This window comes from Podarcis bocagei (genome assembly GCF_964188305.1).
Source record: "Podarcis bocagei genome assembly, chromosome: 7".
Classification (NCBI taxonomy): Eukaryota; Metazoa; Chordata; class Lepidosauria; order Squamata; family Lacertidae; genus Podarcis; species Podarcis bocagei.
Genome location: NC_138132.1, coordinates 91,879,883 through 91,907,620, shown reverse-complemented (window position 1 = coordinate 91,907,620; position 27,738 = coordinate 91,879,883). Strand labels below are relative to the sequence as shown.

At 48.1% G+C, this 27,738-nt stretch overlaps 1 protein-coding gene across 5 annotated transcripts in view; it reads left to right on the top strand.

The window, feature by feature from the left end:
- The window catches only part of FAM178B (family with sequence similarity 178 member B), a 227,882-nt gene that overhangs the window by 162,012 nt on the left and 38,132 nt on the right, over window positions 1-27,738 (top strand). For all 5 annotated transcript variants that reach the window (XR_014009894.1, XM_081200924.1, XM_081200923.1 and 2 more), the window contains one exon: window positions 23,804-23,935. Coding sequence is in view for 4 of the 5 variants with exons in the window: in XM_081200924.1 (XP_081057050.1) it covers window positions 23,804-23,935 (132 nt within the window). In the remaining variant the exon portion in view is untranslated. The remainder of the gene's footprint in view (window positions 1-23,803; window positions 23,936-27,738) is intronic.

Here is a 27,738-nt window from a genome sequence, read left to right as displayed (position 1 = left end):
AAAAGAGTTGCAGAAAAAGTAAGCTAAAGTGATCTCCACCCCCTGCCCTATTTCCTGCCTTGCGGGTGGCATCAAACCCCATAAATCACTGGTCCCCTCTCCTGGGTCACTCCCCTGGTCCCCTGGCTCTGCCATGTGCACTTTGGAGCCCCGCCAATCCCTGACACATGGCTGCTGGTCACAAACACCCGTTACTGGAGAGCAGCAGCTGGAGGGGGCTTCTGCCCTCATGTACCACGAGACATGGGATTCTTGGAGGCTTCTGCTTCCCCAGCACGAGAAACAGAATGCTGGACTACACAGACGATTCATCGAATCCAGCAGGGCTCTCTTAGTCTCACAGGCTCCCCCCTTCCCGCTAGCCTCCTTTCCCTCCCTGCTGGAGTCTGGATTTGACACCCACATTGCTACCCCCTCTCTCGTGCCATTTCGATGGGAGACAATGGTGAGGTCAAGGAATGGTGGCCTTTGGGTCAGTGTCATGTGAATTGATCCCTTTCAGCAGAAACCCACATCCTATCCTACAGAAGGTCAAGCCTGGCTGGGAACAGAGGCTGTCTTTCTGAGTGGCCTTTTCCGTTCTCTCGGGGGAGTGGGGTGGGATTGGCTTCCTTCCATTTGCTTGCTGTTCCATTGCCTTTTTAGGCTTGAAAACCCAGGCAGGCAGAGACTGTAGCATTGATGGCAGCTCACAGAGCTCAAACAACATTATTCAGGGCAGGCAGGGTGAAGCTTAAGAAATGGAGCTGGAGCTGCCTGCTAGCTGGGGTCCTTATAGGGGTTGAGAAGTGCAGCCCCCGCCCTGCAAGTTGCACTTCCACTTACATGTATGCCAAGGGAGGAGGAGAGTCAATAATCCAGGGAGAATCCAGGGAGCACGCTTGCAAAAGATGAAGCCCATCACCCAAATGGTTCTTCTGCCCTTGCAAATCTCCCCTGCAAAAAGGAATGGCACGGAAATGTTGGATTGCTGTCTCTCGTAAGTCTGCCCTTGTGTCCCTAGATTGTTGACTCACTTTATTTCGGTGTCAGGGTGCCTCCTATTTCATAGGGCTGCCTTTTTCAGGAGAAGGGATGGGATTCTTTTTTGCTGCAAGTCAGTTGGGGGAGCTGAAAACACAGAACTGCTGTCTCTAGTTGCCGGTGAGTGAACTGATCCCACAACTTCTGCCAAGGGAAGGGAACCCGCCGTGCAGCCTCTTCAAGGGACTTGTCAAGGGAAGAGGAGGTTGCTCTGCTTGTTCATCGCCAGTGCAGCCTCCGGCCCTCATCCTCTGACTACAAGCCCACAAGCCACAGTGCTCACTCCCATGTGACATCTGTGGGGTGCATGTGTGGGGTAGAATCCTTTGGGCTCTGGTTCTGTGGTGTTGGGGCTCACATCATGTGAGCAGCAAGTGGCAGCTAAGACAGGAGCCAACAATCCCTTCTTTTTGCTAACGACAACAAAGTAACTGGAAACAAACGTCTTCACATTGGGGAGAAACATGCAGGGCATTTCTAGGCCAGCCAGGTCTATCAAGCTGCCCCCACTGCGTGCCAAGCAGATCACACAGAGGCTGCTATTCAGAGTCAAGTCTGAGTAGGCAGTGATGGGGAAACCAGTCCTGCAAGTTGGGAGCAGACGACTCTCTTCCCCAGAGCAGTTTTAAAATAAATAAATACAAACTTTTTAAATTAATACAGCAACAAGTGACGATATAAAGGCAGGCATTTGTACAGCACTTCTAACAATGTTAAAAGGTATCAACACTCCTGAAGCTGTTCAGTTTCGGTTTCAGTTTCTGTTAATTGGTTCTCGTGGGAAACTTGCAGATTCTAGCTTCACCAATTAACTCCAGCTGGTGTCAATTTACTCTTGGCAGAAAGCCCAGGTCTGCTTGAACTAGAAACTACTCACTCTGATTGGTTAACGAGCAGCACTCAACTCTGTTATCTAGGGATTGCTAGCACAGTTTGATGTGAGGTGTGTTAGGAGTTAGAAGTGCTGTGTATGGTTTCAAGAGAGAGAAAGAGAGGGTTTATTTTGCTTTTATTTGTATGCAGAAACTCTGCTGGTTTTTTTTTCCTTTTAATAAATCCTGTAAATAGTTATTCTGAGTCTAGCTGACTAGTCATTACCGCCGCGACTAGCTTCTTCGCTGTGCAGGAAAACTCTGCTACGTTTGGGCTAAAGCCAATAGGGCTATGCCTGACACTCCAAAGTTCCATGAGGTTATGGGCATTGTGCTGCCAGCCTGAGTTGCGGTGGTGTCAGCATCAACGGCGTTGGTTCCAGTAGTTCCAGAGGTTGTTGTTCCTGGCTGGTTCCTGACCGTGGTGAGCTGGTGACGCAGCGGACGCAAGGACAACAGCTGCAGCGTGTGAGTGCTGGGTGCTGTGGTTCCTGTTCTCTCTCTCGGTGGTCGTGAGTAGCTGGTTCCGGGTTCCAGGGACATCGCTCTCAAGATGGCCTCACAACCAGTTCAGATGGCTTTTGAGCGTCTGAATGACTCCAATTACTTGCTGTGGTCGGAACGCATGCAGGCAGTGCTGCAGAGGGATCGTCTCTGGCAAGTGGTGAGTAAGTTTCCTGCGAAGCCTGATGATGAAGACCTCGATAAAGACCAAAGAGCAAGGGCCACAATTGTCTTGGGGCTGGAAGATTCCCAGTTGCCGTATGTGAGGGGAATCAAGACAGCTAGAGGTGTGTGGCAAGCACTTAAAGAACTCCATGTGCGTGAGACAGCGGTTTCCAAGCTGTTCATTCGCAAGGCATTGTACAAGGCAATGTTACAGCCTGGGGTTACAATGCAAGAACACCTACACAGTTTACAGTTAAAGTTTGTTGCGCTACAGGAAAGAGACTGTGCGTTAGACCAGCAGGAGAAGGTGGCTATTATTTTGAGTTCTCTCCCGGAAAGCTGGGATAATTTAGTTTTGTCTCTAGAAGGCATGCAGGAGCATGATTTATCAGTCAGTTACGTTACTGGGCGTTTGACTGAAGAATGGCAGAAGAGGCAAGAAAGGTTGTTGGCTGCAGAGGCTTCTACAGGTGGGCGGTTTGGAAGGAGTTCTCATGCCGTGCCAGAGGTGGAGCAAGAGCAGCGTACCGGTGAGGAGTCAGCGTTTGCTGTTAGGCGTTGTTTCCGATGTGGGTCTTCAGCGCATCTAAAACGACAATGTCCGGAGTTGGTCAAGTCTCAGTTGCCGGTACAGGAGCAGAGACGAGATCAGCAGCAGCAGCAGCGTAAAAGGAAATTCTTCAAAAGAAAACAGTCGGCTCAACTGGTGACCGGCGAGGTCAAGATTGCTGATGAGAAACAAGCTGTCTGGGTGGTCGATTCGGGAGCGTCTCGCCACATCGTGAATTCAGATGACTTGTTTGTTTCCAAGAACTCAGCACAGCGCAGCCAGGTGGCTCTAGCAGACGGAAGTACTTCTGAAGTGATTTCGGGGGGTGCAGTTTTTGTTCCTTGTCTTCGTGAATGCCTGCAAAATGTACTTTGTGTGCCATCATTAAGGAGCAATCTGATGTCTGTAGATTGTTTGCTAAAAGCTGGGTTTAAAGTGCATTTTGAAGGAGACAGTTGCATTATTAAGAAGGCTGGTGAGATTTTAGGCACTGCTAAGTCAGAGGGAGGCTTGTTTTGGCTTAAAGCAGGATCTCAAGTTGCAGCAGTAGTCAGTAAATCTCAGCCTGCAGTGAATAACAAAGCTATACATGACAACTGTGTGCACTTATTGCATAGGAAAATGGGGCATGCTTGCTGGAAAAGTGTACTAAAAATGTCTGAATTGGCTGATGGGGGTAATTTAAAGAGTTGTAACAAGTACCTTGATTGTAACGTTTGTAAAAAGGTTAAAACCCACAGAGTCTCTTACCCCAGAAGTGACAGAGTTAGTGAGTCACCGCTACAGCTGGTTCACATGGACGTAATTGGTCCATTTGCTGTAAGCAGGGGTGGATCGCGTTTTTCACTAACAATTGTGGATGACGCCACGCGTTATTCTTGGGTTTTTCCCATGAAGAATAAGGGTGACGTGTTCACTAAGTTTAAAGGCTGGGTGGCATCTGTGGAAAGATTTCTGTCCATTAAGCTCAAAAGGATTCAGACGGACAGAGGTGGCGAATTTATGTCAAATGCCTTTAAAGATTGGTTACAAAAGCGTGGCATTGGGCATAGAAAAACGAACGTTTTTTCCCCTGAGGAGAATGGCGTTGCAGAGCGAAAAAACAGATCTTTACAAGATATGATGTTTGCCATGCTTGATGATGCTGATTTGCCCATGTCTTATTGGGGGGAGAGCATGCTCACCGCGTGTTATCTCCAAAATAGGCTCTTTCACCAAACAATAGGTACAACCCCGTACTTTAAATTGTTTCAGAAAAAACCTAAAATTGACCATTTGCATGTGTTTGGATCAAAAGCCTGGGTATTAATTCCGAAACAAATGAGGAAAAAGGGAGATCCTAAGACCAAACAGTTAGTGTTTGTGGGTTACCAGGAGCTGGGAAAAGGTTTCCGCTTTGCTGAAGGGACAAATGGCATTGTGATCTCCAGGAATGCCAGTTTTTGTGAACATAGTGGCTGGGAGAGACTACATGCCAATACTGAGGTTTGGTTTGAACCTTCCCAGGAGCTTTATGACTCTGAAGGTAGACACAGAGAGTCAGAGTCTGAGGGGGAGGAAAGTTCAGATAAGAGCTCTCAAGAAAGTGGAGTTAGCCAAAGACCAGTTGCTAAGCAACAAAAGAGAAGTCATAGTTCTGAGGAGGAAAGTGGGTCAGAAGAAAAATTTTCTCCCAGAAGATCTAAAAGACAAAACAAAGGAGTGCCTCCGGTGCGTTTTTCTCCTGATACTGCAAATGTGTTTAGTGTAAGTGCAGAACCCAAGAGTTTTCAGGAGGTGTTAAAGTTACCAAAAGAGGAGGCAGAGCGCTGGAAACAGGCAATGGAGGAAGAGATGTCCTCTCTGAATGAGCATAAGGTTTTTTACACCAGTAGCAGCGCCTGAGGGGGCAAAGATTGTAGGCTGCAGGTGGGTGTACAAAAGACTTAGGCCCGGTTAGGACATATCAAGGGTTGGAAGTGTGCTGGGCCCAAGATGGCAGCTGCCTAATTAGTCAGCAGAACAAAGTTAAACAACTACTGACTACATACAGGATGCAGGATTGCAAAGGGGCAGCGGTGCCTATGGATCCAGGTTTCATAAAAACACTTCATACAGATGAGAGTCCTGAATTTGAACATCCTGATGTATATCACTCTGTAATTGGAAGTTTATTGTATATAGCACAGTGGTCCAGACCTGATATTAGCTATGCAGTAGGCATATTAAGTAGATTGGTCTCAAAACCCACACTAAATGCCTGGAAAGGGGTAAAACAAGTTCTGAGGTATCTCAAACAGACAATTGGCTATATGTTACAATTAAATTCTTCAGAGGATGAAATGTTGAGTTGCTACTGTGATAGTGACTGGGGAAATTTGCCAGATAGAAAATCTGTCACAGGACTAGTCATAATGGTCGGTGGAGCTTTAATCAGCTGGCGGTCACGCAAGCAAGACGTTGTAAGTGTGTCATCAACGGAATCAGAGTATGCCGCATTGAGTGAATTGTGCAACGAGGTGATTTATTTCAAGCATTTGTTAGCAGATTTAAATGTAAATTGTGGAGGACCAGTACAAGTTTACATTGATAATCAAGCTTGTATAACCTTAAGTAAAACAGAGGGTTTCAAATCGCGTTCCAAACATATCTCTGTAAAATACCAAAATGTACGTTGCTGTGTACAAGACAATGTAATCACCTGTACTTATGTGTCAAGTGAAGAAAATGTAGCAGATGTGTTAACTAAACCATTGGCAAAGGTAAAGAACAAGCGAATGTGCAAGGGTTTAGGTTTGCTGGAAAAATGATCTCCTACATAGGTGTATTTGGTGTTAATTGTTCAGCAGAATCTGTGAGGGGGTGTTCAGTTTCGGTTTCAGTTTCTGTTAATTGGTTCTCGTGGGAAACTTGCAGATTCTAGCTTCACCAATTAACTCCAGCTGGTGTCAATTTACTCTTGGCAGAAAGCCCAGGTCTGCTTGAACTAGAAACTACTCACTCTGATTGGTTAACGAGCAGCACTCAACTCTGTTATCTAGGGATTGCTAGCACAGTTTGATGTGAGGTGTGTTAGGAGTTAGAAGTGCTGTGTATGGTTTCAAGAGAGAGAAAGAGAGGGTTTATTTTGCTTTTATTTGTATGCAGAAACTCTGCTGGTTTTTTTTTCCTTTTAATAAATCCTGTAAATAGTTATTCTGAGTCTAGCTGACTAGTCATTACCGCCGCGACTAGCTTCTTCGCTGTGCAGGAAAACTCTGCTACGTTTGGGCTAAAGCCAATAGGGCTATGCCTGACACTCCAAAGTTCCATGAGAAGCATGGCAGAAGGGGCAAGGCTGCCAGCTGTGCCAGCCAAATGCCTGTCATTTCATTGGTGAAAGTTGAAGAAAGCCAGGCTGACAAATCTGCTGTGAGCTGTTTCTGTATTATGCCTGTCTTCACCTTTCCTTTCTCCTCTCCCAGTTTTATTTGATTTCCTCCTCTCTCAGGCCTTTGCCAGTATTATATCCTAGTTTGTTTTGAGTGGCTCCAGAAATGTCTTGGGCTCATCAGCTCGCTCAATTGCCTCCTGGTCTCAAGAGCTGCAGTGCACAAACTGGCCAGGTCAGAGTCCTTGCATTTGAGAGGCCTTCTTACTGTTTGATCCTTTCATCCACCTGCCCTGTCACCCTCCCTCCTCATGGGACTGAGCGCAAAGATCTGTTGCAGCTGCTGCTGCTGACTCGCCCAACATCCCTATCATGCTGCCAGATAAGCTCCATGCAAAGGGGCAGAATGCTGTTAGTTCACTTCCCGGGCATTGTTGCTATTTTTGAGTGGGATTTATTCACATACCAGCAAATTCAGGTTTGGAAGCTCTGGCAGAACAAAACGGCTTCCCTAAAGGAAACCGACGGGAAAATGTACTGGAAAGTGTGCAATAACAACAACAGAGGCTTTGACGCTACAACATCTAACCTTCCCGCAAACAAATCACATTAAATAGACAAAGCTGTCTAATCTCCCTGCAAACAAATCAAGATGAATGCTCAATAAACAGGTTGTCTGGAAGTGCCCACTGACATTGCCATGCTTTTGTGGCCAAGTATGAACCATGAGTTCAGAGCTCAGCCACAAGCAGCTGTTCTCATGGCCTCAGCTCCTGCATCTGCAATGTGGGAATAAGAATAGTGCTTTTCCTTGTAAGGGTGACTGAAGCATGTGAAGTACTCTGAACAACTGGATACATTCTTTGTATTAATGTTGTATGTATTATTATGAACTGGATGGGGGTGAAGTGTGAGGGGTACCAGGGCCCCGGGCACACAATTTTTGAGTGGGTGCGAACCAGGCGCCTCCATACAGGTGACCCCAGCGTGGCCCGGCCCAGTCCCCCGTTTCTGCCCACCAAGGGCCGCGTTGGCTGGCTCCCCCCTGTGCAGGGGGGGGGTAGGCAGCTCACTGCAGCCCCACTTTGCTCCAGTGCACACCCATCCCAGGCAGCGGCAACCAACACTACGTTGCTGAATCTGGCAATCTTTGGCCCACCTGTGATTCTGTTGCAGGAAAACTGGCTCTGCAATTCAAGACCCAGTGTCCATTGCTGGAAATCTGTCTCTGCCTTTATTATGCCCCCCACCAAGAAAAAGTTGTCCTAAGGCAAAGGACTGGATAGTTCTGCTCTGCTTGCGCTGCACAGCATAGTTCAATAGCAGCATAGCAATTGCACTATGCCCTCGGCTCCATCGCAGAGCACACGACTTCAGCAAGAAAACCAGTGCACATGTGTGTGTGCCAGTATAGACTGCAGGCTTCTGATCCAGGGTTTGGAGCTGCTGCAATTTCCTGCCAATCTCTGATATTCTTCAGTGGGATGCTGAGCTGTTGTTTGCCGGCAGAATGGGTGAGTCTTGCTGTCAGGCACTCGACAGGCAGCCCTGAGTCACGAGCTGCTAACAGCAAACCGGTTGGAGGACAGAGCGGGGGGCGAGCAGAGGCACGACACGCCTGCAAGCTGCTGCTTGAGCAGGCCCCTTGGCTCACACACATCCAGGGCTGGGCCAAGATGTTTTGCTGCCTGAGGCAAAGGACAAAATGGCACACACACACACACCCTTTCGATGTTCAAAAGGCAACCAGACAGACAGCTGGATCTTACCTTGGCACTGATGATAGGACAGCAGGCTGCACTGTCCCTGAGGGCAGCAAGCTAGACCAGCAGGTGTAGAGCTGGCTATAGGGCACCTACAGGTCTTCCCCACAAAGCCTCATGGCTCCCCAGTGTCTGCCAGCGGAGGCGGCTGCTTTATTCTGCCCATTGTTAGGGCTGCGTTGCTACTGGGGCCCAAGCTCTGCAGAGGCCCTGGGAGGAATTCCACACATCTCCATGACATATCTTTTTTTTAAATAGTTTTTTATCAATTTTTCTAAATTACATTTCAGAATATTCATTTAAACAACCTTGAATCAATGACTTCCCTTCTTCTCTTTCAGTGGTTCGTTTTGCATACCATACAGCGCTGCATATTTTACATGAACTAAAGCATTCAATAATCCATTGTTACATCTATCAAATCTTATTTACACTGTGAAATTATCTTAATGTTACCAGCGTTTTTAAATGAACACAGTTTTTACTCATATATTCCATAAACATTTTCTAGTCTTCTTTAAACTTGTATTTTTCTTGTTCTCTTATTCTATGTGTTAAATCTGCAAGTTGCCATTCTTCTTTCGTTGGGACCTCACTCATTTTCCATTTTTGGGCTAAGAAGACACGGGCTGCAATAATGGCACACATAAATAGTCCTTTTTGACACCTGGGAATTTCCCTCTGAATTATCCCCAACAAAAAGGACTCTTTTTGGAAAGGTACTTTTGAACATTTTTTCCAGTTCATTATATATCATTTCTCAATATTCTTTTACCCTTTTACAAGTCCACTACATATGATAAAACGTACCCTCAACCTTGTTACATCTCCAGCACTTATTTTCAAAGATAATTATGTAAAGATCTAGAATGAAATAAAGAGGGATATGGAGGTATAGGGAAGGATGAATTTATCTTTGTGGGGAAGGATCTCGATGATTAAAATGAATGTATTGCCAAGAATGCTGTTTTTATTCCAATCAATACCGTGGTCAGAGGAGCCAGAATACTTTAAGCAATGGCAAAAGGATATTTCTAAATTTATCTGGCAGGGGAAGAAGCCCAGAATTAAATTTAATTGCTAACAGATGCTAATGAAAGGGGTGGATTCTCTCTACCACATTTGAAATTATATTATGAAGTGTCCTTCTCTGCTGGCTATGGGAATGGATAATGTTAAAAAATACAGATGTATTAGACTTGGAAGGGCATGATCATAGATTTGGTTGGCATTCATACTTAGGATATGGGAAAACGAAGGTACACAAAGGGTTCCTGAACCACATTATAAGGAAATCAAGTTATATGGTACAGGAAACATATTAAAATTTATTAGAGAATAAAACGTCATGATGGCTTTCCCCACTTGAAGCAACATCTGTTAAAAAAATTAACATGAAAGGAGAATGGACAATCTATAGAGAGCTGTTAACTGAAATGGAAAATCAATTGAAATTGGAAAAAAAATCAATCAAACTTTGAATAAATAATTTTTTTAAAAATCAAGATATAAGGCACCTATTAACGGACTGGTTACAATATCACCAATTAAGTGACATACTTAGGAGCAACAAAGGAGTGGCCTTTGGGAAGGAATTCTCAAGGTTCAAAAAGAATTATTGGAGAACAATGAGAAACTATTATCAAGAATGTATAATCTACTGTTAGAATGGGACACCAAGGATGAAGAAGTTAAAGCTGTAATATACACTGGGCAAAAGATGTGGGTTATAATATACAATTTAACTTATGGGAGAAGTTGTGGAAAGAGGATTTGAAATTTATGGCTTGTTGTAATTGAGAGAAAACTACATGAAAATGATGTACTGTTGGTATTTGACTCCATGTGCTGGTCCCGGGGGGGGGGGGGAAGGTACTAATACCGTATCCGAAGTTCAGTCCAGAGTCACTAGCAGGGTAGACGATCACTAGATGAGACGCGAGGTCCGAAACAGGGAGCCGGGCGGGGGAGCAGGAACGCTGGTAGGGCAGCAGCAGGAAGCCAGGCGGGTAACAGGAACACTGGTAGAGCAGAAGCAGGGAGCCAGGCGGGGAACAGGAACACTGGTGGGTCAGCAGCGGGCAGCCGGGCGAGGAACAGGCACACCGGGAGTGCAGATCTAGGTCTGGGTAAAGCAGGTACTCCACAACGACGTTGCTCCCGCAACCTGGGACCGGGCTGCCTGACCTTTATCTCCTTCTAAGGCCGGGGGCGGTCCCGGCCCCCAGGAGCCTCGCCTCTCCTGGCCTTAAGGCGAGCACTCCTCCTGGGAGAGACCAGTTCCCTTCGCCTCTCTGCCCTAAGCCTCTGCAGTTCAGGAGAGGCCGAAGGGTTACTGGGCCCCGGGGGAGGCTCACCTGTAGCCACTGAGTCCTCCAGCACCTCTGGGGCCAGAAAGGTCTCACCTGGTGTCTGCCCCTGAGGATCTGGCACAGGTGCAGGCTCCTCAGCATCTAGGCCTTGCCCCAGTTCAGCCGGCCCTGGAGGCGGGGACTCCTGTGCCGGCTGGGATTCCTCCGGTTCACTCTCAGACTCGGAATCCCAGGCCATCACACCATCCCCCCTCCCAGGCCCCCCCCTCAATTGAGGGTCCGGACCCGGTTTGTTGGGGTACGCCGCATGAAACTCTCGGAGGCAGGCAGGCGCGTGGACGTTGGCCGCTGGTTCCCAGGAACGGTCCTCCGGCCCATACCCCTTCCAGTCTATGAGATACTGCAGCTTTCCCCTGCTGTATCGGGAGTCCAGAATGCGTTCCACCTCGTACTCCGGCTCTCCCTGAACCAAAACTGGCTGCGGTTGGGGACGGTTCGGGTGGAACTCGTCGGGTGGGGCCACTGGACTCAGAAGGGACCTGTGGAATACCGGGTGAACCTTCAGGGTTGCTGGCAACCGGAGACGGAAAGCCACTGGCGAGACCTGGTGCACAATGGGGAACGGGCCGGTGAAACGGGCGTCCAGCTTCCGCGAAGGTTGAGAAGGGTGGAGGTGGCGAGTGGAGAGCCATACCAGGTCACCGACGTGGAGTTCCGGCCCCACCTGGCGGTGGCGGTCGGCCTGGACCTTGTACGCCTCCTTGGCCTGGCGCAGCTGCTCCATCAACAGCTGTTGCTGGGACTGGAGCTCCTGAAGCCACTCTGTCACCGCAGGGACCGCAGATGCCGGCAGCACATCTGGAAACAACCGTGGATGAAAACCGTAGCTGGCCTGGAACGGGGTCTGCTGGGTAGACGCATTCACCGCGTTGTTATAAGCAAACTCCGCCAAGGCTAGGTGGTCGACCCAGTCATCCTGCTGGTAGCTGCAGTAACACCGGAGGTACTGCTCCAGCACCGCGTTCGCCCGTTCCGTCTGGCCATCAGTCTGTGGGTGGTAAGCAGATGAGAGACAGACCTCTGTTCCGAGGGCCTGGTGCAAAGCACGCCAAAACCGGGACGTGAACTGAACGCCACGGTCGGACACCACACGCTCAGGTAGGCCATGCAGGCGGAAGACATGCTGAAGGTACAGCTGGGCGGTTTCCTTAGCTGAGGGTACGGATGGGCAGGTGGCACAGTGCACCATCTTCGTGAAATGGTCGGAGAAAACTAGGAGGCAGGTACAGCCCCGAGACGGGGGTAGCTCCACTACAAAGTCCAGAGAAACTGTGTGCCAAGGACGTGGTGGAACCGGCAACGGCTGAAGAAGGCCGGGGGGTCGCCCGGTCGGCCCCTTGGCCCGCCTGCAGACATCACAACCAGCGACGTAGCGAGCCACGTCAGCCTTCAGACGGGGCCACCAAAACTCACTGCTTACCAGATGGGTGGTCCGATACCGCCCAAAGTGCCCCGCTGCTGGAGCATCATGGGTCATCCGGAGAACCTCAGCCCGCAGCAGCCCTGGTGGGATGTACAGACGCCCGTGGTGCAGCAGAAGACCCTGATGCAAGACCAGCCCTGGATACTGAGGGCATGACCCTTCGGCCAGTTCCCGGAGTTGTTCCTGGGCCCAAGCGTCGACCCACTGCTGTTCCCGCACCCGAGCCTGCAGTGGCTCAACCTCCTGGGTGGCCAGGAATGCAGTTGGTGGTAGGATCGTGGTGGGTACTGCTTGCTGTATCTTGTCTGCGTTGTCTTCAGGTTTCCGGGACAGGGCATCCGCCTTCTGGTTTTGGGAGCTAGGGATGTAGCGGATCCGGAACTGGAACTGGGAAAAGAACAACGCCCACCGGATCTGCCTTTGGTTCAGCTTGCGGGTGGTCTGGAGGTACTCCAGGTTCCGGTGGTCGGTTCTCACCTCCACCGGGTGTCGAGCCCCCTCAAGATGGTGGCGCCAAACCTCAAAGGCCACCTTGATGGCCAGTAGTTCCCACTCCCACACGGTATAGTTACGCTCCGCTGGGAGGAGCTGGCGGGAATAGTAGGCGCAGGGTAAGAGTGGCGCTTCCGGTCCGCACTGCTGAGACAAGACGGCACCGAGAGCCGTACTGGAGGCGTCAGTCTCTACCACAAAGGGTCGAGAAGGATCCGGATGTTGCAAGATTGGTGCTCTCTGGAAACAGGCCTTCAACCCTTGAAATGCCTCCTCTGCCTCTTTGTCCCAGGAAAACGGCGTCTTGGGGCGCAGTAGCCGGGTCAACGGGGTGGTGTGATGAGCATAATCCGCAATGAAGGTCCGGTAATAGTTGGCGAACCCCAGGAACCGCTGTAGGTCCTTGCGGTTCCGAGGTGCCGCCCATTCTCGAACCGCTGCCACCTTCCCAGGATCCATCTGCACCCCACCTGGTGAGAGTCGGTGATCCAGGAAGTCCACTGACCGCTGATGGAACTCGCACTTGCTGAGCTTCGCATACAGACGGTGCTCGCGCAGGCGCTGCAGCACGGTCCGGACATGACCCTCGTGGCGCGCCGGGTCACGGGAGTAAACCAGAATGTCATCCAAGTACACCACCACGTACTTGTCTAGCAAGTCCTGGAACACGTGGTTGATGTACCGTTGGAACACAGCAGGCGCGTTGCACAAACCAAAGGGCATGACTAGGTATTCGAACTGCCCGTACCGGCTCCCGAATGCTGTCTTCCACTCATCCCCGGCTCGGATCCGAATCAAATTGTAGGCACCCCGGAGGTCTAGCTTGGTGAACACCTGCGCCCCTTGCACCCGCTCCAGTAACTCCGAAATAAGGGGCAAGGGGTACCGGTCTGGGGTGGTAATTTTATTCAGGGCCCGGTAATCATGGCAAAGGCGGAGCTCCCCACATTTCTTTTTAACAAAGAGCACTGGCGCAGCAGTGGGCGAGGTAGAAGGCCTAATGAACCCACGCTCCAGGTTCTTGCGCAAGAAGTCCTGCAAAGCCTCGCGCTCTGGCTCTGTTAAAGAGTATAAGCGACTCACCGGTAGGGGCGCTCCGGGCTGGAGGTCTATGCCGCAGTCAAAGGACCGATGCGGCGGCAGCTGGTCTGCCCCCCGTTCCTCGAACACGTCGTGATAGTCCCGGTACTCAGCGGGGAGCATTGCAGCAGCCTCCTCAGTGGGCGCAGCTGCTAGCATCTCAGTCTCAGCAGAAGAACTTGGGTCTGGGAAGTGTACAGTCCGTTTGACCCAGTCAATCTGCACATTGTGAGCCTCCAGCCAGTCCATCCCAAGCACCAGGGGGAACCGGGGCATGGAGGCAATATCCAAAGTTCGCATCTCACGGTGCTGCTGGAGGCACAGGACCAGGGGCTGGGTCTCCTGAGTAACGGCACCCGAACGCAGCAGCCGTCCGTTGATTGCCTCCACCTGTACCGGTTCTGGCTTGTTCCGAAGTGGCACCCGATGATGGGCAGCAAAAGCAGCGTCCATATAGGAGCGGGTTGCCCCCGAATCCACTAGAGCATGGGTAAGAATCCAGGGTCCACCTGGAGGGTATAGACGTACCGGAACCATAAGGTGTTGTAGTTCAATTGGTGCGGCCCCATTCTGTGCTGTTTGGGACCCCAGGTAGCCAGGGCCATCAGCTACTGGGGTTGGCGGTTTCCCCTGTGGATGGCGTTTCTCAGGACAGGACCGGGCATAGTGTCCGCTTCCGCCACAATAGAGACATAGATTCCCCTCCCAACGCCGCGACTTTTCTGCGGGGGAGAGGCGTGGCCGCACTGCCCCAAGCTGCATAGGTTCCTCCAATGACTCAGCTGTGCCTGTGGGGCTGCTGGTAGAAACTGGTGCCGAGAACTGGAAGTGCCGGCGGCCCCGAGCCTGACGACGGTCCTCTAACCGATCGTCTATCTGTAGACTCCGTTGAATGAGGGTGTCTAGCGTGGTGGGGCATTCCATAGTGGCCAGCTGGTACAGTATCTCGTCTGAAAGCCCCTCGAGATACTGGTCCCGAAGAGCAGAGTCATTCCAGGTCAAGTCCTGTGCCAGCAGCCGGAATTCCGTGGTGTATGCGGCCACCGTGGACTTGCCCTGTTTCAACCGCCGAATCGCCCGGTTGGCTTGACTCCCCTTCTGGGGGTTGCCGAACGTGGCCTCCAACAGATTGCAAAACCCCACATAGTCCGCCAGCAAAGGGGAGTCCTGCCTGAGCAGCGGCAACGCCCACTTGGCCGCCTGGTCTTTTAACAAACTAATCAAAAAGTGCACCTTTGTGCGGTCGTCAGGGAAGTTCCGGGCGCGCCCCTGAATGTACAGCTTGGCCTGGGCAAGAAACATGGGAAAGCTGGCCGGGGCCCCATCAAATTTCTCAGGCAAGGCCACTGGGTACTTGCCAGGAGCCGGGGCGTTGGCCCCAGGAGCCGGGAGGGCGTCCAACCGCTGCTGAAGTGCCGTAACTGCGTTACTGAGCTGCTGCACGGTGTGCGTCAAGGCCTGGTTCTCCTGGGCTACTGCCAACAGTCTAGCTGCTTGGTCGGCCATGGCCTCTGACTCTTCCCGAACGCACCCCAACAAAGAGGGAGTGCGGGTGTGGCGGGAGCAAACTGTGCTGGTCCCAGGGGGGAAAGGTACTAATACCGTATCCGAAGTTCAGTCCAGAGTCACTAGCAGGGTAGACGATCACTAGATGAGACGCGAGGTCCGAAACAGGGAGCCGGGCGGGGGAGCAGGAACGCTGGTAGGGCAGCAGCAGCAAGCCAGGCGGGTAACAGGAACACTGGTAGAGCAGAAGCAGGGAGCCAGGCGGGGAACAGGAACACTGGTGGGTCAGCAGCGGGCAGCCGGGCGAGGAACAGGAACACCGGAGAGTCAGGAGCAGGAAGCCGGGCGAGGAACAGGCACACCGGGAGTGCAGATCTAGGTCTGGGTAAAGCAGGTACTCCACAACGACGTTGCTCCCGCAACCTGGGACCGGGCTGCCTGACCTTTATCTCCTTCTAAGGCCGGGGGCGGTCCCGGCCCCCAGGAGCCCCGCCTCTCCTGGCCTTAAGGCGAGCACTCCTCCTGGGAGAGACCAGTTCCCTTCGCCTCTCTGCCCTAAGCCTCTGCAGTTCAGGAGAGGCCGAAGGGTTACTGGGCCCCGGGGGAGGCTCACCTGTAGCCACTGAGTCCTCCAGCACCTCTGGGGCCAGAATGGTCTCACCTGGTGTCTGCCCCTGAGGATCTGGCACAGGTGCAGGCTCCTCAGCATCTAGGCCTTGCCCCAGTTCAGCCGGCCCTGGAGGCGGGGACTCCTGTGCCGGCTGGGATTCCTCCGGTTCACTCTCAGACTCGGAATCCCAGGCCATCACACTCCAGTAAGATTAGCAAAAATGTATAAAAACACCTCCAACTGACGCTGGAAGTGTAAAGATAAAGAAGGTACTTTTTACCACATCTGGTGGACATGTAAAATAGTAAAAGACTTCTGGGAAATGATATATAATGAATTGAAAAAAATGTTTAAGATAACTTTTATCAAAAAACCAAAAGACTTTTTACTAGGGTTAACAGGAGATGAAATACCAAAAGATTTAAAAAGACTATGTATGCAACAACAGGTGCAAGACAGCTGCTTGCCCAGAAGTGGAAGGAAGAGAAAGTCCCAACTAAAGAAGAGTGGATAACCAAGATGATGGACTATGCCGAAATGGCAAAGATGACTGTGAGGATCAGGCACCAAGATGACAAGAAATTCAGTCAAGAGTGGAAAAAGTTTATAGAGACCACTGTGTATACTTAAAAACGTTAGCAAGATTGTTGTAATACTATAATGTAATATAAATTAAGTTAAAAAAGGAGGTAAAATGGATTAGAAAAACGTAATTAGATGCAAAAAATAGGGAAAAATTGGAAACCAGAGGGGCAGGGGGAAGTCTGAGGCATCTAAGTAATCCCAGAAGTGTAGAAATTGAAAATGATGTAAATGTATAAGAATATTGTTTTAAAAAATGAAAAAAATAAAAATAAAAAAACTCGGTCTCTGTAGACTGCCTTCAGTCAATGGTTTTTTTAGTCTATTAGCTAAAATTGTGGCAAATAGTGTAATAGTTGCAATTCAGTAAAGAAACAGGTCTGTAATTTTTTGTCTTTTTTAGATCACTGTCCTGCTTGGGGATCAGGGTAGTAAAGGCATCCTTCCATGATACAGGAATTACCGTACTCCCATCTCCAATATTCTATTCATGGTATCTTTAAAGGGTTCGATAAGAGCATCCGGGAACTTTTTGTAATAAATTGCTGTAAGTCCATCTGGTCCCAGTGCGTCCCCCATCTTCATTCTCTGTATTGCCATTTGTGCTTCCAATATTGATATGGGTGCATTCAAACTTATCTGGTTTTCTTTGGATGCTTGTAGTATGTTACAGTTACTCAAATAAGAGTCCATTTTCTTACACTCCTCTTTACCACAGTGATATAGTAACCTATAAAATTTTCCGAATGCTTTCCTTTTTTCTTTTGGGCTTGTCAGGTGTTTATCCTCATCAATGTTATTATTTATTAGGAATAATAATAATGTATTAAGTGAAAATTTGGAAATTACAAAGGGCACAAGACAAGGTTGCCTGTCGTCTCCATTATTATTTATCACGGTCCTGGAAGTCCTGTTAAGAAATATGAGAAATGAGGAGCAAATTAAGGGAATTTGAGTTGGTCGGAATGAATACAAATTAAGGGCCTTTCCAGATGATCTTGTTAAAACAGTGGAAGAACCTTTAATCAGTGCTAAAAGAGCACTTGAAATAATTGAACAATTTGGGCAAGTAGCAGGTTTTAAATTAAATAAATACAAAAATGCTTGTAAAGAATATGAATCGGGATTTGAAAGACAAATTGCAACAAGAAGGTATAGAGGTGGTTAAAAAAGTAAAATATTTAGGAGTATGGCTAACATCTAAAAATATTAATTTGATATTTACATAAGATAATTACATACCAGTGTGGAATGGCATCAAAAGAGATTTAGAAATATGGGGAAGAATAAAACTATCCCTGTGGGGTAGAATTTCTGTGATTAAAATGAATGTGCTACCAAAGATGTTTTTTTCTATTCCAGTCAATCCCAATTATAAATGGACAAAGCAATTTTAAAGAGTGGCAAAAGTAATTTTAAGATATATCTGGCAAGGGAAGAAACCAAGAATTAAATTTAAATTACTTACAGATGTAAAAGAAAGAGGTGGCTCCGCCTTGCCAGACCTAAAATTGTATTACGAAGCCTCTTGTCCGTGCTGGCTCAGGGATTGGATTTTATTAAAGAAAACAGATCTATTAGATCTGGAAGGATATGATAACAGATCTGGGTGGCATACATACTTATGTTATGATAAAGTAAAAGTAAACAAGGGTTTTTTGAACCATATATTTCAAAAATCATTATACGAGGTATGGAATAGATATAAGACTTTGTTAAAATATAAAACACCATGGTGGTTATCGCCATTGGAGGCTACAAGTGTAAAAAAGTTAAATATGGAAGGAAACTGGGCCACCTATGAAAATTTGGTGATCGAAGTAGACACATAGCTGTCAACCTTCCCTTTTTTTGCGGGAAATTCCCGTATTTCAGCGCCGTTTCCCGCTGCTATCCTAGATTGTTAGATATCCCGTAGACTGTCTCTGGGACAGGTGAGGCTGCTGATCCCTTATTTTCGAGGCTGCTGATCCCTTATTTTCAAATCTGAAAGTTGACAGTTATGAGTAGACAATTAGTGGAAATTAAAATCTTATGAAGAAATTAAAAGCTTAGTGAAAGATTGGTTGCATTATCATCAAATAAATGTAACATTTAAAGAAGATAAGAAAAATAATAGGTTTGAATCTACAAAATCCAGGTTTGAAGTAAATTTGTTGAGTTCTAAAATTAAAATATTGTCAAAAATGTGTAAACTACTTTTAGAATGGCATGTGAAAGATGAGGAAGTTAAATCAGTTATGATACATTGGGCAAAAACATTGGTTATAATATACAATTAGAGGATTGGGGAAAACTTTGGAAAGATGGAATAAATTTTACAGCTTGCAGTTCACTTAAAGAAAATGTAATGAAAATGATGTATAGATGGTACATAAACCAGTGAAGTTGGCAAAAATGTACAGACTAAATAATCAATGTTGTAAATGTAAAGAAAAAGAGGGTATCTTTTACCATGTGGTGGGTTTGTAAGAAAATGAAGGCTTCCTGGGAAATGATATATAATGAACTTCTAAAAAATGTTGAAATATACATTGTAAAGAAACCAGAAGCCTTTCTATTGGGTGTTGTAGGTAGAGAAATACATAAGCAAGATAAAACATGGTTTTTGGAGTCCTTTTTGTTGATAGATGATATAGATAGATAGATAGATAGATAGATAGATAGATAGATAGATAGATAGATAGATAGATATTATTTATTATCTTATTCTTTCCTTCTTTTTTAAGTTGCAGTTTGCCTGGTTTATTAGCAAATTCAAACTTTTTCTGTTTCATTAATTAAATTTTCTATTCAATCTCCTGATTCACTAATAGTGAAAATTGTGCCTGAAGTAATTTAATTGCTTGTATGATATTTTCATCCTTTGGTTTTAGAATTTGTTCCTTCTCCTTTTCTAATAATGCCTCTGACAACTCCTGCTTCTTTTTTTCCTTTTCCTTTTTTTAAGAAAGCGCTTTGTTGAATTAAAAAAACCTCTCATCACCACTTTACTTGCGTCCCATACCATACTTAAGTCTGTTTCTTTGTTTAGATTAAAATCAGCAGATGATTGTAGGGATTGAATCCCCCTGTTTACATTCTGTTCACTTTGCAGTATGGCATTGTTTAACCCAGTGTTTCCCAACCTTTTTTGGGCAAAGGCACACTTGTTTCATGAAAAAAATCTCGAGGCACACCACCATTAGAAAATGTTTAAAAAATTAACTCTGTCCCTATATTGACTATATATAAAGTAACTCTCTTTAATAGGTATCAATGAAGGCATATTCTACATATGTAGCTGAAATAGTCGAAAAAATTCTGAATTGTAAGAATGGGCTTGTATCATGCCAGATGGGGAAAGGTCACTTTTTACTTATGTAAAAAAAAATTAAAAAATAGTAACAGCATAGAAGGTAATGGTTAGGCTAGCATCCCTCTTCCAAATATGCTAGGTTTTTATTTGCAGGGACTGTTCTACATGGGAAAGCATTCAGCACTGTCATTCTCCCATCTGCCATCTGAATTGGTACTATTCTGGGTCAACTTACTCTGCTGCATGTGTAGATGAAAATGGCACCAAGTGTGGGGGAGGGGGCAGAACAGGTTTCAGATACAGGATATTAAGCATACACGTACTTCAGATTGAACTGGTTGCTTGCTTTGCAAGTTTTCATTTCCCAAATGACTGCCTTGGCAAGCGCAATACCTACCAGGCTCAACGCCGGTCTCGCGCTGCCGCTTCCCGCGCTCTCAAGGACCCGGGAGGAGGAAGGCGTGAAGGGAATCCCGAAGGCGCGAAAACCTCGCGCATGCGCAGGCCTTCCGCCTGCGACAGCCCAGTAGGCCGGCCGAAGCGAGCGGCGATGGGATGTGGGAGGGAGCTCGCTCGCCGCCCTGCGTGTGCCTATGTGGGGCACGTTACAGCCCCGTGACGTCAGCGCCACGCAGGCAGCCAGGCAGGCAGACGGCGAGAGCCCCGCGCTGGGCGGCCTCTCCTCGCCGCCACCACCCCGCCTCTCGCCGCCCGACTCGCCCGCCTCCCTCCCATGGCACACCAGGCAACGTCTCGCACCGGTTGGGAAACACTGGTTTATCTCTTTGATGTCTGATGGGGGGGCATTCCACAGGGCGGGCGCCACTACCGAGAAGGCCCTCTGCCTGGTTCCCTGTAACCTCACTTTTCACAGTGAGGGAATTGCCAGAAGGCCCTTGACACTGGATCTCAGTGTCTGGGCTGAACGATGGTGGCGGAGACGCTACTTCAGGTATACTGGACCGAAACCGCTTAGGGCTTTAAAGGTCAGCACCAACACTTTGAATTGTGCTCGGAAAGGTACTGGGAGCCAATGTAGGTCTTTCAAGACTGTCGTTACGTGGTATCGGCGGCAGGTAGCAGCGCTCACAGCTTACGGACTGCACCGTGTAACAGGTGTCTGGCCCAGCAGCCTAAGGCGGACAAGCCACTGAAACAGGCATTCAGAATCCATTCATTTCATAAAACCTGCAGGGCTCAATCTCTGTGTTTGTGTATGTGTGTGTTTCTGTTTTGCCCAAGGGTCTGGGGGTGGGAGAGAGCTCTTTAGCATGATGCTTTTAAAACAATTAAATTATCAACAAACAAACCTGATGATACGAATAGCAACGTCAGGTGCTACCGGGGGGGGGGGAGGGGGCCTACTCGGAAGTAAATACTGCGTCCAGGCGCAATTAGCGCTGATTTAAGGTGCACCAAGACTGCCTAAAAACCTCACCAAAGATATGCAACAAAGCGCTTCGTTGCAGAGGGGAGAGTTTGTGCACCGTGGAGGCTGGAGGGCTTCTATTCTACATGCGGGGGTTGGGGGGCGAGGAAAATGTGCTGGGGGGGGCGGGGAAGGCAAGAAAAGGAGCTGAGCTCTAACTATAGGCTCCCACGCTTGAGCAGGCCCGACTCGGTGGGGCGGACCACCCTCTCTCCTGGAGTAGGAGGAGGAAGAGGAGGAGGAGATTCCCATCCACGGCGTGGCCTCCCGCGCTCCTGAACGGGAAATCTCTGCAGCCCAAGACTCTCCGCAAGGCAGCTCCTCCCTTCCTGCCTTGAGCCGCCGCCAGCCGCGCCCCCCTCCCCAGTTATCTGCTGCCTGCCAAGTCCCGCCCCTCTTCATTGTCCTCCCCTTTATACACAAAGACCCCCCATCTTCTTCCCCCTTCCCCTTCCTCCATCCCTCGCTTTTTTCCCTCTCTTTCCTTTTTTTAAAAAAATATTTTCTCTTCCCCTTCTTTTTTTCCACCCTTTCTTTTTTCTCTTTCTCCCCCCCCCCCCTCCCCGCCCTCCTGCCTTCCTGGGTTAAAGGATTTGAGCAATGGGTCTGGAGGTGGAGCTCGTCGGAGGATTAGCCCGACTCGCCCGCCTCCCTCCCACGGCACAACAGGCAACGTCCGGCGGCACACTAGTGTGCCGCGGAACACCGGTTGGGAAACACTGGTTTAACCTCCTTCTAAATGAGGAACATTTTTCACCTGCTATTGTCATCAAAATGGCATTATGATCAGATATTGTTCTAGGCTGAAATTCCACCTTTTTTACCCTAGTTATTAATTATTTTGAAGCCCAAAGGTGATCTATTCTGTAAAAAGAATTGTGAATAGAGAAGAAAAATGTGAATTGGCATTCTAACAGGTGCTTAAAAAGCCATAGATCAATCAAATCAAAGTTGGACACCATATTAAAGAACGCAATTGGTAATTTCCCTTCCTTTGAGTCAGTTTTCCTTACGGTTCTGTCTGCATCAAGGGAGACCTGACATATCTTTAACCTGTAAAATAAGGCACCCATCCCTTGCTTCCATCCCTTGCTCCCTCCACACCCAGTCTGAAAAGTGCCAGATTCTGCCTGGAAGTGCCCTGAGGAATCCAGAAACGGGGTGCCAGTAATAGCCCCCCCTCATGTGGAAGAGCTGCACAGCCGAGAACGGCTTCCCAGAACACCTACGTGGTGCCCCCCCCCCGCTCTTTTCCTTCCAGTCCCTCCCCCCAACTCACCTTTCCATGAAGTCCACAGCCTTCTTCCTCTTCCATAGCCTTCACCTCTTGCTACCTTTGCGACTCTTCATCCTTGCCTTTGTCGGCAAAGTATCTCAAAGGAGGGACAGCAAAGGAAAGATAGCAAGGGGTGAATCCAAGGAAATGTCCTTAGACAGGGCTTGGGCCTGGCGTAAATTGGGAAGGAGGAGGACATGGGGCCAAGGCTTGTCCTCAGCCCATTGTTTAGACCCACGTGTTGCCAGCAGTGGGTGGTAAAATGTGCTTGTTTCTGAGCTGTACCAGTTGAAGAGTCACATAGTTGAATGCTCTGCCATGCCAGGGAAAAAATAAAAATCCCCATACACAGAAAATGTGTATGTGGGGGGCAAGGCTGGCTTGTGAGTGTTCTCCTGGACTTATAACTGTGCGTGGATCTGTTTGTTCACATAGCTTTCAATATTGGGAGCACTTTAATTCATGTGAGTCCCCACAGTCCAAACATCTGCAGTTTGTGGGAATGGTGCCAGAGTGAATAGTGCTTCACCCCGTTGATCTCCACGTGCGTCTAACTAGGTGGGCTTTCGATCTTCGCGGGCCTCTTGGCTGGGCTGTCGGCTGCAGCCCATGGAACTGAAGGGTCTGGCCCTGCCTCTATTATTAGGTCGCAGCAAAGCACACAGCTGCTCTTGGCGCCAGGTGTTGCCGAGACAAAGCAGCCGCCCCCCTTCCCATGCTGCCATGGGGCTCAGCTCCTTCTGAAAGGCAGAAGTGGGAAAAGGTTGGCTGCAGTAATGGGGGAGAAATTGCCCTTTGGATTCTTAGTTCGCACTTTCTGAAAACAATACGGGAATTTCACAATACATGACATTCACATTTATAAACATTTGTATGCAAATAATATGTACAGTGGTACCTCGGGTTACATACGCTTCAGGTTACATATGCTTCAGGTTGCAGACACTTCAGGTTACAGATGCTTCAGGTTACAAACTCCGCTAACCCAGAAATAGTACCTCAGGTTAAGAACTTTGCTTCAGGATGAGAACAGAAATTGTGTGACGGCAGCAGGAGGCCCCATTAGCTCAAGTGGTGCTTCAGGTTAAGAACATTTTCAGGTTAAGAACAGACCTCCAGAACGAATTAAGTTCTTAACCTGAGGTACCACTGTTCAAAGATACTTATAGTAGGGGGAAGTATGCGTAAAAGAGCAGGTGTGATTATTTTAGCTATTTATTAAGCAAATGTATGAACTACTTTGCAGCATAAGGCCACTGAACTGGTGTACAGAGTGAATAACAGACAATGTTAGTGAAAATACCACATACAAATGTATTTGAGTTGCAGAAATGTAGTGGACTTGAGCTTAAGACTGGAGAAATAAGAAACTGAGAGAACCCGACCCTGACAGATTTGTTGACCACTAATTGGGGGGTGTAGGGGGTGTCCCAGTTGATCGCTTTAGAGCACCCATTCCCATGGTGCTCATGGCAGCCAATAACTCTGAGCGCCTCTCTTCTCCCACAGTTGCAACAGCTGGTCCATCTCCTGCCCCTCATGAAGCCTGCCCTTTTGAAGCAGGGCCTACAGCAAGATCAGAGGCTTCAGGGGCAGCCTGGGAGAAACCAGCAGGAGGTGCTCGCTGAACTTGACCTGGAGGTGAGAAAAGCAAGGGGGGTTGAGGAAGGCTTTGACCACCTTCGTTCCTTGCATTTAAAGCACTATGAAGCCACTTTAAACCATCGTGGCTTCCGCCAAAGAACTCTGGTTTGTTAGGGGTGCTGAAAGTTGTCAGGAGACCCCATTCCCAGGGTGCTTTAACAGTCAATCCCTCTTACCAGGGAACTATGGAAATTGTAGCTCTGTGAGGTGAGGGGAATAAGGGTCTCCACACCTTTAACCAACGACAACTCCCAGAATTCTTTAGGGGAAACTTGTGTGTTTCAAGCAGTATCATAGTGCTTTTGAATGTCTGGTGTGAATTGCACTTATTGGCCTTTGTCAGTACAGAAGGGTTGTGCAGTGGGGCAGAGCGGCGGCAGCGGCTGGGAATCAAGAAGCAGAAAACATGGTCCGCTGGAGTGTGCAGAGTCCAGACTGACAAAACGGACAGACTTTTGTTGATGTGAAGTGGCTGCAATCTCCGAATAGAACTTGATTTAGTAAATTTGGAGACTTAAAAGAGGATCCAGTGGAACACCTGAATGGGCGGGGGAGGGGGGCTTCCATAAAGAAGGTACCCTTGTGGAGATGGGATGAATAACCTTTGGAAGGGCCTGTGGAGACCCTTCCCTCTTTGCAGCAGAATGAGGAGATCCAGCTGCCCCTCCAACAAAGCTGGGTGGGGCTGCCTAGAAAACAACTTTGCGCCCCTCTGATAAATCTCACATCCTTTTCTTGTCAGTTTGCTGCACTGCTGAATTATTCTTAAATTTAGGTGGTTTTATCTCTTGCCCTCAACTCCCTCCTGGCAGTTTAGAGCTACTATCCTGCGCTCCATGTCTAAGTGACATTACTGCTCATCTCTTTCCATTTGTAAAAATCCAGCTGGAAACAAATTTTAGCTAGCTAACTGGTTTTCAAGCATTTAACCTTCAGGGACACATTTCCACGTGAACATGCTTGCTTGCTGTGGAACAGCCTTTGCTCATCACTGCAGATTATTTGGGGGAGTTGTTCCAAAGTCACATTCTCAGTTCCTGTGGGGTGATGCCCAGGCCTGCTGAGTCTCACTGTTGAACTGAGACTGTATCAGAACAGTCCCAACACATGATGGAAGGAGACTGGAAGACCTCAGGGCAGTACTTTGAAGTTAGCTGATTTTAGGGGCTTCCAAGTGCTGTGTCACATGATGTCATTGTGACATGGCATGATTGACAGTGGGGTCACCAACTCTTCACATTTGATGTACGGGTGGGGGAGGATGGGAAATCAGGATCTATCCCTCTGGCCAGACCTAGCACCTGGCACTTGCTCTAGATGAAACTTATCCAACCTACGTCATGCCTTCCTTACAGAGGAGCCATAGCTCAGCTGTAGATCTCAGAACGTCTGAGGTCCAGCCTGGCATCTCCAGTTAGAAGGTGACGGAAAAGACCTCTCTCTCTCCCTCTCTCTGCCAGAGTTTCTGGGGAGCTGCTGCCCATCAGAGAATACTGGGCTAGATGGACAAAGGCAGCAACTTCCAATGTTTATCCGAGATGCTTTTATGAGGTGTTTTCGGAATATTTTGCAATTTGTCGACATTCTTCTTGAATTACTGGATGCAGTATGCACAAAGCCAGACTTTTCTTGATGACGTACCTGTACAGTGAGGTGGAACATTTTGATCATATGAAAGGGTGGGAAATTGTCAGCTATTTCATTAATTTTATTCTATGGAGAAGCATCTTTTCTCGCCTTGTAGATATAAAATAATAGCACTTCACAAAATAATTGGGACATGGTGAATTCCAGCTGCAAATATTTTGAAGGGGAAATGACAAAACAGCTTCCTCCTGAAGTGGTCCCAACTCCCTCATGTTTTTTTTGTTTGTTTGTTTGTTTTGCGGGTTCATTCAGCAACATCTCATTGACACTCTGTGGTGCAATACATTGCTGCATCAGTGGTAGATTTATACTGGACTGTCCACACATCATTCTTCTGTATTAGTTGTCCTGAGATGCTTCCCCATTGCTGCTTGGAGGGGCAGTTTTGAGCTATAGCGCCACAGAAGTGGGACAGTCGCCACCTCTGCCCCAGAACATCTGCGCTATGAAAGTACAGGATATCAGCCGGAAGCTACAGTATACACACTGACTGAAAATTAAGTAGTATTTGTACCCAGAAACTTTTGCAGGCACAAACAGTGTTGAAACTAGAATTGCATACTGTCACGAGCTCAAATACAGTGGTACCTCGCAAGACGAATGCCTCGCAAGACAAAAAACTCGCTAGACGAAAGGGTTTTTTGTTTTTTGAGCTGCTTCGCAAGACGATTTTCCCTATGGGCTTGCTTCGCAAGATGGAAACGTCTTGTAAGTTTGTTTCCTTTTTCTTAACACCGTTAATACAGTTGCGACTTGACGTCGAGGAGCAACTCATAGAATGCGGTGTGGTAGCCTTTTTTTGAGGTTTTTAAAGACTTTGGTGATTTTTGAAGCTTTTCAAAAACTTTCCTGACACCATGCTTTGCAAGACAAAAAAAATCGCAAGACGACAAAACTCGCGGAACGAATTAATTTCGTCTTGCGAGGCACCACTGTAATCATGAATGTACAATGAACGGGAATTTGGGAGGGGCCCCCAGTCTGTGAGAGAACTCATCCGTATGATCACATAGTCGGTCGGTTAGATTTTACTAGGTGCTGATGTCATGGAGCCAGAGCAGTGGGGGTACCATCCTTCCTGCATTCACATTGATGGATGAACATTTTTAATCCCGTTTCACTGGCCTTCCTGAAAATTCACTGCCGTGGATGCGAGCATATGGGAATCAGTTTTCTGTGGAGTGGATGTTGTTGTTGCTGTTAACCCCTCCATCCTCTGCATCCTCCCTCCCATTTCAGCTCAGTCTTATAAAACGAAAGCCTCCAAAGTTTTTGCCTAACCCCATTAGCTGGTGCTACATCATTTTTCTATCAGATGTTTCATCAGGGTTGAAGAGAAGGGCCAGGGCGTTCTAGGGGGAAGATATATCCAGCTGCGAGAGGTTTGCTGTTAAGGGGTTTGTTTTTACAGGCCTACAAAGGATCTCTTTATTTCTCGCCAGCATCAGAAGTTTGAAGTGAGGTCCACGTGGCCTTGGAGCCAGGGCCTCTGGCAGGAGGCATCAAAGGGGGAGAGGAGGGACTGGAGGAGTAAGAAAAAGCACCTCTTTATTGCCAGCCACTGGGGCTTGTTTGCAAAGGGAAGCCGGGGAACAAGAGAGTACAGAACGGCTCTTTGGTGCATGGCTTTTAATTGCAGGCTGAGGTTGAAGGGGAAGGAGGGCAAAGTGTTGGGCTGCCGGAGCAAAAGCAGAGAGATAAGCAGGCAAAGAGAGGGATGGAGAATGTGCTTGGGAAGAGGGACTGCCTTGCGCTGCCACACGGACAGTCGCACGCTTGGGTGCAACCACCTACCAAGCCTTGAGCTGGATTTGAGCCTGACATTTCGCATATGACTAAATGGTGCCAAATCCAAACTCATAATGACTTCGTATTATTATTACTTTTAATTGCATTTATATCCCACCTATTTCTCCAAGATCCTCAAGCTGCTGTATATGGTTCTCCTCCTCTCCAATTAATCCCCACAACAACCCTGTGAGGTGGGCTAAGCTGAGAGGCAGTGCCTGGCCCCAGATTGCCAAGAGAGCTGCATGGCCAAATGGGGTCCCAGGTCCTTGTTCCATACTCTTGCCCCTCCACTTCACTGACTTGCACAGTAAGTGTTCACTTTGTTCTTGAATAAGTTATTTATCCTAATTTTCCCTTATTTT